At 54.4% G+C, this 14,480-nt stretch overlaps 1 protein-coding gene across 1 annotated transcript; it reads left to right on the top strand.

The window, feature by feature from the left end:
* The first annotated feature begins 766 nt into the window (after positions 1 to 766).
* Positions 767 to 7,411, top strand: LOC125180452 (BPI fold-containing family B member 4-like). The gene is made up of 10 exons (XM_048050676.2): positions 767 to 1,054; positions 1,452 to 1,926; positions 2,595 to 2,699; positions 3,251 to 3,397; positions 4,162 to 4,225; positions 4,753 to 4,813; positions 5,445 to 5,536; positions 5,802 to 5,844; positions 6,372 to 6,426; positions 6,617 to 7,411. Exons 1-9 carry the CDS (start codon positions 946 to 948, stop codon positions 6,401 to 6,403), a joined length of 1,128 nt encoding a protein of 375 aa, XP_047906633.2. The 5' UTR covers positions 767 to 945; the 3' UTR covers positions 6,404 to 6,426; positions 6,617 to 7,411.
* The last annotated feature ends 7,069 nt before the right edge of the window (positions 7,412 to 14,480 follow it).

Below are 14,480 nucleotides of genomic sequence, written 5' to 3'. Positions count from 1 at the left end.
ATAGAGGGATTTTTTTTTAAAAAGTATCTGGAACAGCTAAGTTGTTCAGAATGACCTAAATAACATTATTTCTTAGTGCTGAAGCTCTGCAATATGCAGATTGTACTTTGTCTTTCACAAAGGAGACAATGCCAGGCTGGCTGGGCCCACGCCATTGGCTGTGCAGGCGTATGTATGTTTTGTTGGACTTGAGATCTATAGAAATGGCTCGGCGATTGCATTTTTCCCTTCTTTGCAAACACGTTTATTGGCATAAACCAGCATGTCACAGTTCTGGTCGCAACCCTAAGAAGACCAAGTGGTGTAGGAACATGAGATCCAAAAGGGTGATCTCTTTTCACTAGAGGCAGCTCAAACACAGAAAAATGGGCTCTCTTCATAGGCTTGACTGAAGCAAAATGAGAAAAACAAACAACCTGACCACAGGGAAGTGAATCTGATTTTGGCTGTGCTTTGAGCTTTCATAATGCAAGGTGTTCTTCACAAGGTGGAGAAGGACGTGGCTTTGACACACCATTTTTTATCTGGCTGTGCCCTTTTATCTGTTCTTATTTCAGGGCCGTTTCTGAGCAGCTTGAAGCAATCCATCTCTCTCTCTACAAGGTCCTCCTGCCTCTTCTCCTTCCTCCCGCTCTCTCCAAAATGCCATTTTCCTCCCCGCAGCCTCCCTGCGATGCCAGGCAGAAGCTCTGCACCAGGGTGTGGGGATGGGAACTGCCCTGGAGCAAGGCAGCTCCCTGCTTCGGACAAAATGTGACAGTGAGGGAGGTGGGATGGGGGTGTGGGGGCCGGGGATGGTTCCCGGTGCTGGGGAGGGGTCCCAGGGTAAGGGAGAACCCTTGCCCAGGGTGACGCACGGGGAGGACGGGGAGTGGCGGGGGTCCAGGGCCACCGCGTCCCGCTGCCTGGGCTGATGTGTGTTTCTTGGCAGGTACTGGGACGGAGATGCTGCCCCTCTGGTGTCTCACCGTTCTCGGGAGCCTCCTGCCCCCCTCCCAGGGCCTTCTCAACCTGGGAGGCATCTTGGGGTCTGGCCCAGCACAGCCCACAGACGGTGAGCTCAGAGGTTTCCCCGCTGGGTCCCCTCGGTGCCGGCGCGTTCCCACACTCCAGTTGCCCGCACCCTCCGGCACTGCCAAACTGGCCCCCACCTGGGCAGAGACATCCCCAACAAGGACTCACCCTGGAGGAGGAGGCACCACAGAGGGATTTGGGCTGGTTTTTAAAAGTCTTAGCTAAAAGGGAATGACCTGCCAGCTTGCTCAGTCTGTCAGGATGAAATGCGGGCAGCAGCCAGGCAGTCCCAGCTGGCACGAAGCCTGGCGGGGACGGAGGATGTGGTGTGATGAAGCATTTTTGTTTAGCAGTCAAGATGCGCAGGGTGACCCTTTTGCTGGCAAAAATGATATTCTGAACAAGGAAGATTAATAACTGGGACTCACTTGTTGCAGGAGGTCTGCTCGGTACCAATATTCTCGGCGGTGAAGGTCTGATCAGCAAAAAAGGTGGGCTTCTTGGCACTGGCCTTCTCGGTGACGGTGGGCTGCTTGGTACGGGCCTTCTCGGCAGGAAAAGTCCGAGTAGTGAAGGAAGTCAAGGTCTCCTTGGCACTGAAAATGAATCCAAGAATGCTGGTGTCCTCGGCACAGGCCTCCTTGGTGGGGAAGGGCTCCTCGGCACCGGCCTCCTCGGCAATAAAGGCCTTCTCGGAGAGAAAGGTCTGCTTGGCACGGGGCTGCTTGGAAAAGGAGGTCTTGTAGGCAATGGAAGTCTACTTGGTCTCGACGGTCTTCTGGGTGAAGGAGGACTGCTGGGCCAAGGAGGAGTTGGAGGACTGCTGGGCGAAGGAGGAGTTGGAGGACTGCTGGGTGAAGGAGGACCGCTGGGTGCTGTAGTCCCTGACAAGTCGACACAACACTTTTCCTGGTAAGTCAGAGCAGAAGCACGGTGGTGGTGCTCACTGCAGATCTGTGGCCCTTCCACCAGCTTCCCTGACATGGTGACAGCTTGTAAGAGCCTGGTGTTTTAAAACTAAGCTTTAGTAGTAAAAAATAGCAATAGTAAAAAAAAAAAAAAAAAAAAAAAAAAAAAGCAGTAGTAAATAATAGCAGATACTTAATTGGCATTTTTCTAACAACTAATGCCCAGAGGTGGGGGTTCCCCTAAAGAGGTGCTCCAGGGCGGGACCAGATCCTTCCTGTTACACAGACCACCAGTACCTGGCCTGCAGCCCACATGAGGGGAAATTCCAACCAGACACAGGTCCAGGAAAAGTCTTTCCCATGAGGGTGATGTGACTGCAATGGGCACCCCGAGAGGTGGGGGAATCTCTGTCCTCGGAGGTGGCCAGGACTCAGATGGACGCGGCCCTGAGCAACCTGGTCCTGCTTTGAAGGTCTCTCCTCTTGGAGCAGGGGTTGGCCCTTCCCCACCTACACCTTTTAACCAGGGCTATCCATGTAGGTAGCAAGTCCAATGGGTCGCAGAAGAGACTGTAGGGCTTGCTCCTGCCATCTGCTGTGCAGCAAGCTTGGCTCGCAGCAGCCTGGCTTGCTCCCATCTCAGCTCGGGTTGGCTTTGGTTTCAACCCCCAGGTTGAAGGTGCTGAGCCTGGACAAAGCCCGAGCATCATGGAAGGTCCTTCCTGGGGGTGAGCTGGTGCTGAACCTGTACTCGAAGCTGACGTTCAGCTTGCCAGGGTGAGCAGGGCTGGTGGGCGAGCAAAGCACAACGGGTTTATGGGGTCCCAGGGGGCTGGGGGAGCTGGGGCAGTTCAGGGGGCTGGAGAAGCATCCGCAAACGTTTGGTTCTTAGGGGAGCTTGTGCACTGCAAGCGGCTCTGGAGCTGCTGTGAATATGCATTTGCAATGCATTTTAGAAATCCTGTTCTCCTTAAGAGAAGCTCTTGACTTCACCAAGGCCCAGATCTCAACCCCAAGATGCTGGCAGAGGTGGTGATCCTGCTGTGAACAAGGTGTTGGAAGCAAAGTGCCAAGAAGGCTTCATGCTCTTTCATGTAGATGAGTCCTTCCTTCCTCTGAAGTCCGAGCTGCCCTGGAGCCCCCCTGTGCCTGTTAGCACTCAGGGGCTCGATGACCTGCTAACCCGAACAGGAGCCTGATGAAAGTCCTGAGATGAAAACAGTCACAGCCGAGCCCCAGCTTGCGTCTCAGCCACAGAGACTGCTTTTCTGTGCTTTCATCTTCTCCATAGCCCTCCAAGCCACAACAGTTATTTCCTTACTTTTCAGAATATTTCTCTTTCTGAGCGGATCTTCGGTGGAAACGAACATCACGTCCCACATTGCGTTGACACAAGACACCCCTGGTGACCTCAAGTTAGTTATTAAGGATTGCAGCAACCTGTACGGTGGCATTAAAGTCAACCTGCGAAAGGGGTGAGTGGGGGAAATATTCACCAGCCCCATGCTAATTTGACATGCTGTGCAGCTTCTCATTCGGAAGTCCTGTGGTGGTTTGCAAGGACAGAGCCACAGCACGCAGGAGCCGAGTCCAAACTGGCCTTACGTGGGGCTTAGCCACGGCCCTCAGCACAGACGTGCATTTTGCCCCTGGGCAGGTTTCTCCCTCCCTCACCTCTCGGGGCTCAGCCCCCCGAGCTGCCCAGCTGGGCTCTGATCCCCGGGCTGCAGACCCCCAGCACTGCAGGGGGAAGGTTAGCACCAGGAAAGCCTCAGTGGCAACATGCAGACTAAAAGGAAGCTCCGTTGTCCAGCCATCAGGAAGCTGTGGGATTTTTCTCATATAAAAGCCATTTTTTGAGAACCCTGTAAAGGAATGGGAAGTTGGTATGTGCATCTGGAAATGGTTAAAATAATGTGCAGGACTAGCCACGGGTCAGCTCTTTGCATGTTTGCAGTAGGGCAAAATTTCAGTCTCAAATCTGGGCACAGATTTACCGTTAACAATCAGATTTCGCTAAGCAGATACTAAAAGTCCTGAGCACCTATAATTCCTGCTAAAGCCTGGGGGAGCTGTGGGCTTGCAGCATCTTTTAACATCAGAGAGAAGAGAAGAGAATGCGTGTTCATCTTCGGTGCTCACAGCATCGCAACCCAGCGTTGTGCTTCAGATTTGTCTTGATTCTGAGACCTGGGTTTTGTCAGCCTCCTTGGTAATTCCTGCCTTTTTCCCCTTCCAGCCTCTTCACCAATTTGGTGAGCGGTTTGCTGAACTCTTCTCTTCGGTCTCTCCTACCTGCACTGGTGAGTGCAAGAAATTCTGCCATGTAAGAAGGTTTGGCTGAAATCAGTGTTCTTCCCACAACCGTGCAGCAGATTTACATATCCGTATCCATATGTGTGTGCATGTACAGACACACACCCGCGCTCTATAACTGAATTCTGCAAACTTCCTTGATCTTTCTTACAGTCAGGATTTATTTGTTAGAAGCAATTCAAATTCCATCATGCAATGTTACGGGATAATTTGTAACCAATTGCTTTGTGAAATGCCTTTTCGTACAGAGAAGGTACGGTAAACAGAAGCGACAGCCTCACTTAGAAAAAAGGTGCTTGTTAGAAAATCTTTTATTCTGTTAAATAGAAGCTGTGCTGTTTTGAGAAGTAGTCTGAACAATTTATATTGCTCTTTTTCCGTGGAGGAAACTATGCTCTAGGAGCTGATTGCTCCATCTTGATTTAAAGTCTGTGAGACTCAAAAGATGTTAGTGAAACGAGTTGCTACAACTACGATATTCTCACCAAGGTTGTTCCACTTATTACCATTGCAGTTTTGCCCATTAGTGAATATTTGGTTCAGCATCATCAATATCAAACTACAATTTCTCAACCGTAAGTTGCGAACTTTTCTATATAATTTTTATAGCAACACATGGCTTTTCTGTGACTGGTGTTTCTGCCGGCAGAGGATGCCCTCAGCAGAGCAGGGGGCATGGGGAAGGAGCCGCTCTGCTCGTGGCAGGGGCAGCTCAGGTCCCCCCCCACCCAGCAGTGTGTTGGGGTCCCGGCCGTGGCTCTGCTCCCGCTGCCCGCCGTGGTGAGAGCGCCACGCACGGACCCTGCTGTCCTTACTGTGGGGTTTATAATTAGGACCAGACCCGGACTGCTGCAGCGAGGCAGCCCCGGCGCGTGGCCCCCAGAGCCGTGTCTGTCCCTCCCCAGCTCTGCTCGCCTCGAGCCAGGCACAGGCGCAGTTGCTGCTTCACTCCACGGAAAGTTTTCACGATGTCACCAAAGCATTTCATACACCAGATAACTCCAGAACAACGGCTTTCACCACCTGTGAACCCAGGGGGTTTGAGACCCACAGGAAAGATGAGAATTGGGAACACCTTGGGGGCAGGGACTGCATTTCCCAGGCACTGCCCCAGCCCTGGGGGCTCTGGGCAGGACAGGGCTCTGCAGGCAGCCCTGCGAGCCTGGCGGCCTCTGCCTCTCCTTCTCCTTCCCTCTCTCTCCACAGGCATTGTCTTTTTTGGACTCCTTGGGAAAATCCAGTCTGCCCTCTCCAGTTTCCCGGTGACCTTGGAGCATTCTGTGGAGCTGGACTTGCAGGTGCTGCCAGCGCCGGGTGTAGCCCTGGGACCTGGCTTTAGGGATGGTTCTAGATGGAGGCTCCCGCGCTCCCCAGCCTTCTCCCATGCCCTTGTCTCCTCCCGTGGCCGTGTCCCCACCGATAATAGAGCAATGGGACCTGCCCTGCCCACACGCTCTGCCGGGTCTGGCCCCGACCCATCCCTCGCCTTTCCTCACCTTCCTGCCTTCCCACAGCCGCAGCGCCTGTATTCACACCCGTTAACGTCTCCTTCTTTTTTTGCAGAATTACCCCTTTCCAGCTGTCTTCATCGACTGGCTCCTGCAGAGTAAGTGCAGCCCCAGGGGCAGCCCTGGGCTCCGCAGGGTGCCAGGAGCGGGGTGGCAGTGGGGGCAGCGGGTGGGATGAGGACATGGTCCTGGCACAGGTACAGCCAGGAGCAGGTCCTGCGGCTACGGGCGGATGGGGTCGCACCGTAAAACGAGGTCTGTGTGCTCCTGCTCATGCTCTGTACGGCCCTGGAAAACTCACTTCACCTCTCATAAAAGGATTTAATAATATTTACTTAGTAGGAGTGAATAATGGTTCTCAGGATGCTGTGAGGATTAATTAATATTTGCAGAGGTGATTGTAAGAGCTTTAAGCTTCATATGCATGCGAAGTTAATATATAGAAGAGGGAAGAAAGAGTTGGAAGCCATCCCAGCTTCCCCAGAGGTGAATTCCTCAGGGCACTAAATCATCTCTGCCCATAACGCCAGGGCTCCCCGGCACAGGCGGTGCACAGCAGGGCCCCGGGACAGGACCGCGGGGCTCGGCTGGGCCGGGGGCTCTCACGTGGCTCCGTCTCTCCCAGTTGCAGGCATCGATGCCAGGAGCACGCAGTAGGCACAGGGCCAGCAGTGCCTCAGGTAAGGATTTGCTCACTGGGGACGGGGCTCAGAGCTGGGCGTGCTGGTGCTGGTGCTGGTGCTGGTGCTAGGCAAGGTGAGCCCGACGGGGTGAGCCTGGTGCCATTGCTGGGAGGCAACAGCAGCTGCTGCACCGAGCTGAGCTGCTCCCGCGCTGCCCCTGCGCTGCCTCAGCTCCAGCATCCCCCAGGTGCCCCCCAGCCCATTCCCACCGCTGCACCGGGAGGAGGAGGAGGAGGAGCGAAGGGAGGAGGATGATACGATGCACAGAGAACAGACATGAAAACGGGAGCAATACAACCAAGAAAATACGCTATTTCTTCTACCTTACATTTCAGCCTCACCAGGATTTGGTGGCTCTGCCAGGCTGAGCCGTGCCAACTGCAGTGCTGCCGCAGTGCCAGCGGCAGGAGCTGCGGGTCTTGCCCGTGTGCTCTCCTGGCTGTCGTGGCCGTACGTTCACCGACAGACAGTGGCCCGATCCACAAGTCCTCCCCAGGCAACTGGGGCTGGGTTCAGGGCCGGTGATAGCCATGGCACGGGGACACGTCTCCAGTGCGTGACCGAGGCAGCCGGCAGCTGGCGGCGAGTCCTTCCACAGGCACTGGCCCCACGTGAATGTTGTGAGCGTGCACCACGTGCACCAAATCCACAGAAAGGAAAGAAAGAAAAGGGACAAACGCTGATGAAATGTAAAGTCTTTGTCTTTGCTCTCCTCCTGCTTTGTGATTAGTTGACCACTTGAAAAGGAAATTTTTCTGTTTCCAGTGATTTCATATTGTTAAAAAGTAGGAAGAAAGGCCTACAATCTAATCTAAATATGTACGTAGCTGATTTGTTCACAGTTACGCTTTGAACTGATCAGAGTACATGCTATCCTGTCTTGTAATCTCCAAGTGGGTTTGGATGTGCTGCATTGTGGGTGAGGCCGATCCACATCCCTTCTGTTACTCCTCGCAATAAAAAGGACTTTTCTTCATCTGCATTCAGCACGTGATTTGGTTTCTTTCCAAACTGCCAAAGGAGTTTTGCATTTGCAAGGGTTTTGCTATTTATCTCCCCTATCAGCTACAGGAGTAACTTGCCTGCAAAGAATATTTAATAGGCAAGTCTGCTGGAAAGGCGGGGAGCCACGACGAGCTGCAGCCCCAGAGTTGGGCCTAACCCCTGCCCAGCGCTGCAGGTCATGCCTCCCTCGCAATTTAAAGTAGCTGCAGAAATGTGGTCAATGAGAGGAATAAATATTCCCCTCATTTGTATTTATGCAGATTTATTCTGCCCTTGTCCCTGAGCTGCTGGTTCTTTTATTCCCTTTTCCTGCTCCCTGCTTGTTCCCAGCGATCCGGCGGCTGTTTTGACATGAACAAACGCGTTCCTCGCTCGCTGACAGGGTCGGGGCTGGGACCCCCGGGACCCCCCAGGCGTGTGGCCGCAGAGTGCGGGGGCTCGGGAGGGGCTCCCTCTGGCCGAGGCGGTTTCCTGGATGCTCGCTGTGCCAAAAGGCTTCGTGGGGCTGCTGCACCGCCAGCGGGCCCCTGCCCCGATGCGCCTGGTGCCAGAGGATGTCACCAGCTTCTCTCCTGGCAGTTGCGTTCGGCCTTTCATCGGCCAGCGTGCCTGCTGCTAGCAGCGTTCTGCAGCTCCGGGCATCGGCACTGTCCCAGGGTGCTGGTGGGACGCATTCTGCACCCAGCGAGCACAGAGGTGCTGGTACGGATGCATGACGAGCAGGTGTCCTTCCCCTGAGAGGGCCTGCCGCAGTAAATGCTGACGTGCTGGGGGCTTGCACTTCGTGCCAGTGATGTGTGCGTCCAGCAGCAGGATGAGCCCGTGTGGCTGGCTGCCCCTTGACAGCCCCGTGAGGAGGCTGCAGAGCTCGGTGGTGCAAGGGAGAGACAGATCTCACTGCCAAATTGCCCAATACGCAACGCCTCGCCAGGTACATTTGGCTTCCAGTCCTAAGGAAACAGGAGGAACAGGATGAAAGAAACTGCCAGTTCTCAATTCAAGCTCACCGCCTGTGAATAATTTCAAAGGCAGGTGTAAAGATCTCCTCCATAATCCTAGAAAGAAAATGCCAAAAAGCAAATCCGTCCAGGTGGCCTGGCACAGCCCAGGCTGCTGCTCTCCCTGCTGCTGCAGGGGCAGGGCGAGGGCTGCGGGGGCCCTGCGAGCTGCACGGGGCCGGGGCTGGGCCCGGGGCTGGGCGGGCACCTGGAGCCTGCAGCTGCAACCCCGCTGCAGGGGCAGGAGGGTGGCTTTGTGTGGAACTGCCCCGCCGGCCCCGAGCAGCGGCGATGGAGGGACGGGGAGGCTTCATCTCACCACCACAGCTGGTCCGTGCCACAGATGACATGCTGCAGATGATACGCTGCAGGTAACACGCTGCAGATGACACTGCCATTTGCAGCTGCTGCTGGAGCAGTGCTGCTGCCACGTCCCTGCCACTGGCCGGTGTATCCAGAGTCCTCGGGGCTGGCCGTGTCTGGCCGGAGCTCGGCTCAGACCATGCCAGCTCTTCTTGTCCAGCAGCACCTCGGATGTGTGTCTGCGTTTGCAGGCTTTGCTTTGACAGCGTGCCACCCAGCCTCCCTCCGGCTCCTGTTGACACAGCAGAGAGACACGAGGTCTGGGGCTACGGGTGAAGGTTCACTTTGGCGCACAGACCTGCAGAGCCAAAACACTGAAGGCAAACGGTGGCCTCAGCTTCTATTGTGTCTCCGCTTTCCTGGTTCGCAGGCTGGTGTCGTTGCACAAGAGCACCCAGTCCCACCGCAGCCAGCCAGGTCTGGGTGCCAGGGGGGCTCTCCCACTGAGCAAGGCGAGGGGAGGGCCGTGGCAGGGAGACGGGCAAAGCCCTCGCCCACGGCCAGGGCAGAGCAGGGGGCTCCAAAGAGAGGAGCTGGCATGGGGAGGGGAGCCTGCAGGCCCCCACTGTGTGCACCCAGAGACTGAAAAGGCTCAGGGTGCGGGGGGGCTGGGGGCACCCCAGGTGGCGAGTAACTTGGATCTCATGTTCGGGGACACCAAGCTGTACTCGTTCCATTCAGTGGGTGCCACCTCCATGACTGAGCCCCCCCGCGTCCCTCCTGAGGTGCCACCAGCTCCGGGAGCTTCTTGCGTTGTCCAAGCCCTGGACACCCCCCTGCTTCCGTGGGCAGTGCTGTGCCGAGCTGTGCTGTGCCGAGCTGTGCCGTGCTTCCTTCCGAGCTCCGCACGGGGACAGTTTTCCCACAATCGGTACAAGGGCTTTTCAAATGGAGCTCTGATCAAATAGTCATGGGAAAGTGTTTTTAATAACGTCAGAAAAAAATCCCTTTTTTAAAAGAGAAACTGTTTCTGGAAATGCCTAATGTTTTGTTCTGGTAGCTTCAAAGAAAATCTTTTGCTATTCTTTTTTAAACATCCTGAAATTAAATAACGGAAGGAAAGAAAAAGAAAGAAAGAAACAGGTTAAAAGATGAGGCTAAATAACCTGAAGAGAATGGAATGTTTTGTTGTAGCCCAAAAAAACCTGCATCAGCTTGACCGAAAGTGAATCTTGTTTTTGTTTCCTTGCTTCAGCCATTACCCTTGGCATCTTCATGGATGCAGAAAGGGGAGGAGGACAATTCTGTCTGGCTTTTCATTTTCACAGCAGTGCGCTGAATATTAATCAGCCTAAAAACAGTGCTGTAGGCGCTGCTGCAAATTACAGATTCTGCACTTGGTACTAGTTTGCTGTGTAATTTTTGCATGCAAGTCAACAGCAGGGGTTGGGCAAGCTAATTCTCCTTTGTGACCTGACTTTGCAGATAGCAGACATAACACCGAACTTGAGTGTCCCTGAAGCACCCTGATATCTTTATTAGAAATGCCACTGTGCATCAGTTTGTTTTCATGCCAGGGGTTCCTGTCAAGGAACCAGGCACCCTTCTCCTCCTCATTAACGTGAGGACTGCAAGCAGGGAAGCAGGGCTTTCCCTGCGGCGCCTGGCCCAGCCCGGTGTCCTGCCCCTGACCTGCCTTGCACCTTGCCCGTGGGACCTGGGAATGAAACCCAGGTATGGATGTTGCTGTTCTTAAGGAGGCTACAGACCAGGCGCTGTGGTCTGTGGGCTTCGGCAGGTGAGGGGATGCTCAGGGAAAGCTCAGCCGTCGCTTACAGCAATCTAGGCAGACAACAGTAACTTTTCTGTTTCAATTTCCATCAAACTTTAATCAGGCGAAAGGAGGAGAAAAGTCCTTGCAGGTGTCCAGCTGCCTGATGTAAGTACAAAGTTGTCATTAATTCAGGTGCTCGTTAGTGCCACTCTCAGGGCTGGTAGCAGCCACGCATGCAGGCAGCCCCTGCCGTGACCTACACGGATACAGCCTGGGTATGAAAGCTGTGAACGGTCGCCTGGATGCACCAGCAAGCACGAAGGAGATGCTTTCTGACACCCCCAGGGCACTGTGTGCTGTGGCCTCTGTGCAGCGTGTCGGTGCGGGGCTGAGCAGAGACATGCCCCCTCCCCAGCTCTGCTGGGAGCTGCTGTCCAAGGCTGCCCCAACTTCCTTTCCTCTGCGCTCTTTTGGAAACACAAAATCCTCTTGGAACTGCCTTGGCAAAGCACCCACCTGGTTACACACTCCGGGTGCAGCAGCCGCTTTGGCCGAGCCCCATGAGGACAGGGCGGCTGCTGACGGGGCAGCACAAGCGGCTGCAGCGGCCGCGGAGCAGCGCAGCGGGGCAGAGCCATGCCGGACACAAGCGCCTGTCCCGGAGCTGTGCACTCCAGCGGACGGTGCTCCAGAGTGCCGCAGCTGCTTCATGGGTGTGCTCCCATGTCCTCACACAAGGACAGGATTTATCTTTGGCTCCACCGAAGGCACAATGAGAGCATCCCAGTAGGCCAAGGCGCTGGAAGGTGTCGCAGCCCTGGGCAGTCTCTGCAGGAGCAGCTCCTGCCAGCCTGGCTGCAGTGAGGTGGTTTGGGTCCCTGCTCACACACGGCCTTGGAATAATGTGAAAGAATTCCCCTTCACTTCCAGTTTTCCAGAGGAAGTCTTGCTAGCAGGGAAGGGAACCTGTCAGGCACACCGCAGAGCCTCCCTGCAGCCGGCACATAGCTGTAATACAGCACCGCGTGCAGTCATTCTTTGCACAGTTCTCAGACCAAGAGCGGCTGCTGCCAGAGGAAGATGGCAATAGCTTTGGCCATGCTGTGATTTCCCCTCTGCAGGCAAGCAGCTGACATTGTTTCAGTTAAACGATCATCTGCAATGTTGTACTTTCACTGCACTTTTGTCTTTTCCCCAGTGCAAACAAGTTCCCAGATTTCCCCATTTCCCAGTGACGTTTGCACTGTGGAGAAGAAGCTGCAGTGTCTCCAGCACAGGAAATGTTTGTCAATGCTCTTTGTGTTTCAAAACGCCCCACTGCTGTGTTGACATTTTAGGCAAAATGCTGTGTTGAATCCCACTTAATTGTTTGCTCTCGCAAGTTTTCCAGGTAAAACATCAAATTGCTGTTAGTCCCTGTGCTGGAATCAAGGGGCACGAGGCAGTATTTTTCCCTCCAGCAGCTACGCGGCTCAGTCTGTGCTCCTGCGCTTAGCGGCTGCTCCAGCTTTCCCCAGACCCCCGAGCTGTGAGTCCACGCTCCAGGTCCTGACCCCTCAGCTGCAAAACAAGACCTCAAATCACACATGCACACAACACTTCCTTTCCAAACCAGCTTTCCAAAAGCTTGTGAGTGTTCCAGACCTGCTTGACACAGCCCATGCCAGCAGCGTATTTACTGCAGGGGAGCCTGGTACTTCTGCAGCCCCATCTGTGAGAGCCGCTGGGCATCTCCCTGGCTCCATGCAGGGCTTGGTTGCAGGGACCAAAGGGGGTAGAGAGAGTCCAATACGGTTGTCCAAATGAATTGCACCATCAGGCCTCACAGGAGGCATTTTAATTACCCTATTGATCGACATTCTTGAGAGCAACCACCATGACACAGCTCAGCCCGGGATCAAAGGGATGCAGCAAGAGCAGGAGCGAGGGAGCCCGTGGCCATCCCGCTTCACCTCCAGCCCTCCCCTCCGCACACATCGGGCTGGCGGGCATGGGGCTGCTCCACGCACATCTCTTAGCCATGCCTGACGGCTAAATAATGCAGCCAGTGGAGGAAAAACATCCGAAAATGTATGTGGAAGATACTGAGCCATTAATGAAAAACATCAGAAAACAGATATCAAGTAATGACACCATGGCAAGAGCTTATTAATAAGAAAGTCTAAAGATAAAACTAATTTAAACCTGATGAGACAGGACACCTCATCTTCACGAGAATGAGAAGTCAATAGTGAGCTGTCAGTAAAGGAAATAAATTGCTCACAAGGGAGGAGGAGAAGCCACAGGATGCCCAGGCCCCGGAGGATAGCAGGTACTCTGACAGGCCTGTGAGATACGCCGAATCCACAGACCCCTGAAAAATCAGATATGCCACTCAGCAGCAGCCCCTCCGTCATTGAAATGCGGCCCACAGCTCCAGGAGCGCCAGGAAGGCACCTGCAGCGGGGAGGGACCGGCAGCGGGCAGAAAGCAGGCGGGGGGCTCCCGGTGCGGGTGGGCTGAGCAGCCGGAGGGGCGGACGGACTGACAGCAGCGCTGCGACGCCAGGGACAGACGGCGCTGGGAGGTCCCGGAGCAGCCATCTGTCCCCTGCGCTCGGGACCACACGGGACTCCTGCTGCTGGCACCCACGGCAGGCAGTTTAAGAAACAAGCGAACTACGTTTACAGCCGATTTTAGAGATGGAAGACACTTCGGAAGTATTGTTGATGTTGCGCTAAATCCCTAGGGTCTACCCAAAAAGCAGGCTCCAGAGGAGGTGATGAAAAGCCAGCAAAGGCAGGCCCACGGGGCCTCCAGCCCCCAGCAGCAGCCCAGTGGAGGAGCAGGTCCAGGGACACGGCTCGGCAGAGCTGCCACGAGGCCATCGCTCGCGCAGCCAGCAGAGGTGGGAGACCCCCGAGAAGGGAAGGAAAAGCCTCACCCTCAGCACGGCCCGGCAGGCTGCTTGGATTGTCACCGGGAGGCAATGCCTCTCGTCACCTGCCACTCTTTTAGCTGCATGGACGCTTCAGCTAGCCTAAAGCAAACTGCCTACAAGCTGCCGCTGGGGAAAGCGTCGATTTTTCCCTTCAGCTTCATCGTTATCCAGAGTGAGAGCAGATTGCGGCCTGCTGGCATCCCGGGGCAAGACGCGGCACCACAGACAGCTCTGGCAGTGGGAGAAACCCAAAACCCCATCTTACTTGGCTGAAACCTGAAAGCAAACATCATCCCAGCACTTCAGGTTTGTGCTTGAAAAACTCATCTGCCAAATGCTTCGTGAGGTGTTTGCCAGCTGATGACTGCAGGGCCTCATCAGAACCAAAGAAAGAATTGCAGCTGTACTTGGGGCACAACCGGCCCCTCAGAAGCACAGAAAGGTCCAGAGGGACCCTGGGACAATTGCTGAGGACCCGCGAAAGGATGAGCTGTTGGAAACCCCGACAGGGCAGGCCACTGTTTTGGTTTGGAACTACAGTCGTGTGATCCCAGCAAATCAAATCTTTTTGATCACTGAGATACACTGAAATACCAAAACACTTCCAATTCGAGAAGGCACAAGTCTAAATCAGCATGGGTGACTTAAATTCCTGTGGAGTTCAGGACTCTTGACCCTGTTCAGGCTGGGAAAAGAAACATACAACAATGAGCATGAGGCAGAATGACATGAGACAGAAGTTCAGCTTTCCCAACAGCCAAACGCAAGGACATCTTCTGACATGCAATACAGAAACTGCATAACACCTCTAGTCCCTGAGAGGAAAACAAAAACAAAAGTCCTGCTTTCAGGCAGTGTCAAATGACTAACAGCCTCCAAGGTCATTGTAAGCGCTTCCTAATGGATGCTTTGGTGCCTTAAAGCCTCAGCCTTCATTCCTGAGGCCTATAAAAACTAAGGAGGCAAGGTAAATGGTAAGCACTATGGCTCCTTGGGGAGTCTGTGCAGTGAGCATTATCACCTTCTCATCAAAATGTAAAACCCAGCTTTC

The sequence above is a fragment of the Anser cygnoides genome, chromosome 16 (assembly GCF_040182565.1).
Source record: "Anser cygnoides isolate HZ-2024a breed goose chromosome 16, Taihu_goose_T2T_genome, whole genome shotgun sequence".
NCBI classification, from domain to species: domain Eukaryota; kingdom Metazoa; phylum Chordata; class Aves; order Anseriformes; family Anatidae; genus Anser; species Anser cygnoides.
This window is presented reverse-complemented; position numbering and strand designations above follow the sequence as displayed.

Coding starts and splice junctions, on each gene's coding strand:
- LOC125180452 (XM_048050676.2), top strand. CDS start 946: ATGCTGCCCCTCTGGTGTCTCACCGTTCTCGGGAGCCTCCTGCCCCCC. Junction 1,055..1,451: donor CCCAGCACAGCCCACAGACG/GTGAGCTCAGAG, acceptor CACTTGTTGCAG/GAGGTCTGCTCGGTACCAAT. Junction 4,226..4,752: donor GGTCTCTCCTACCTGCACTG/GTGAGTGCAAGA, acceptor TTACCATTGCAG/TTTTGCCCATTAGTGAATAT.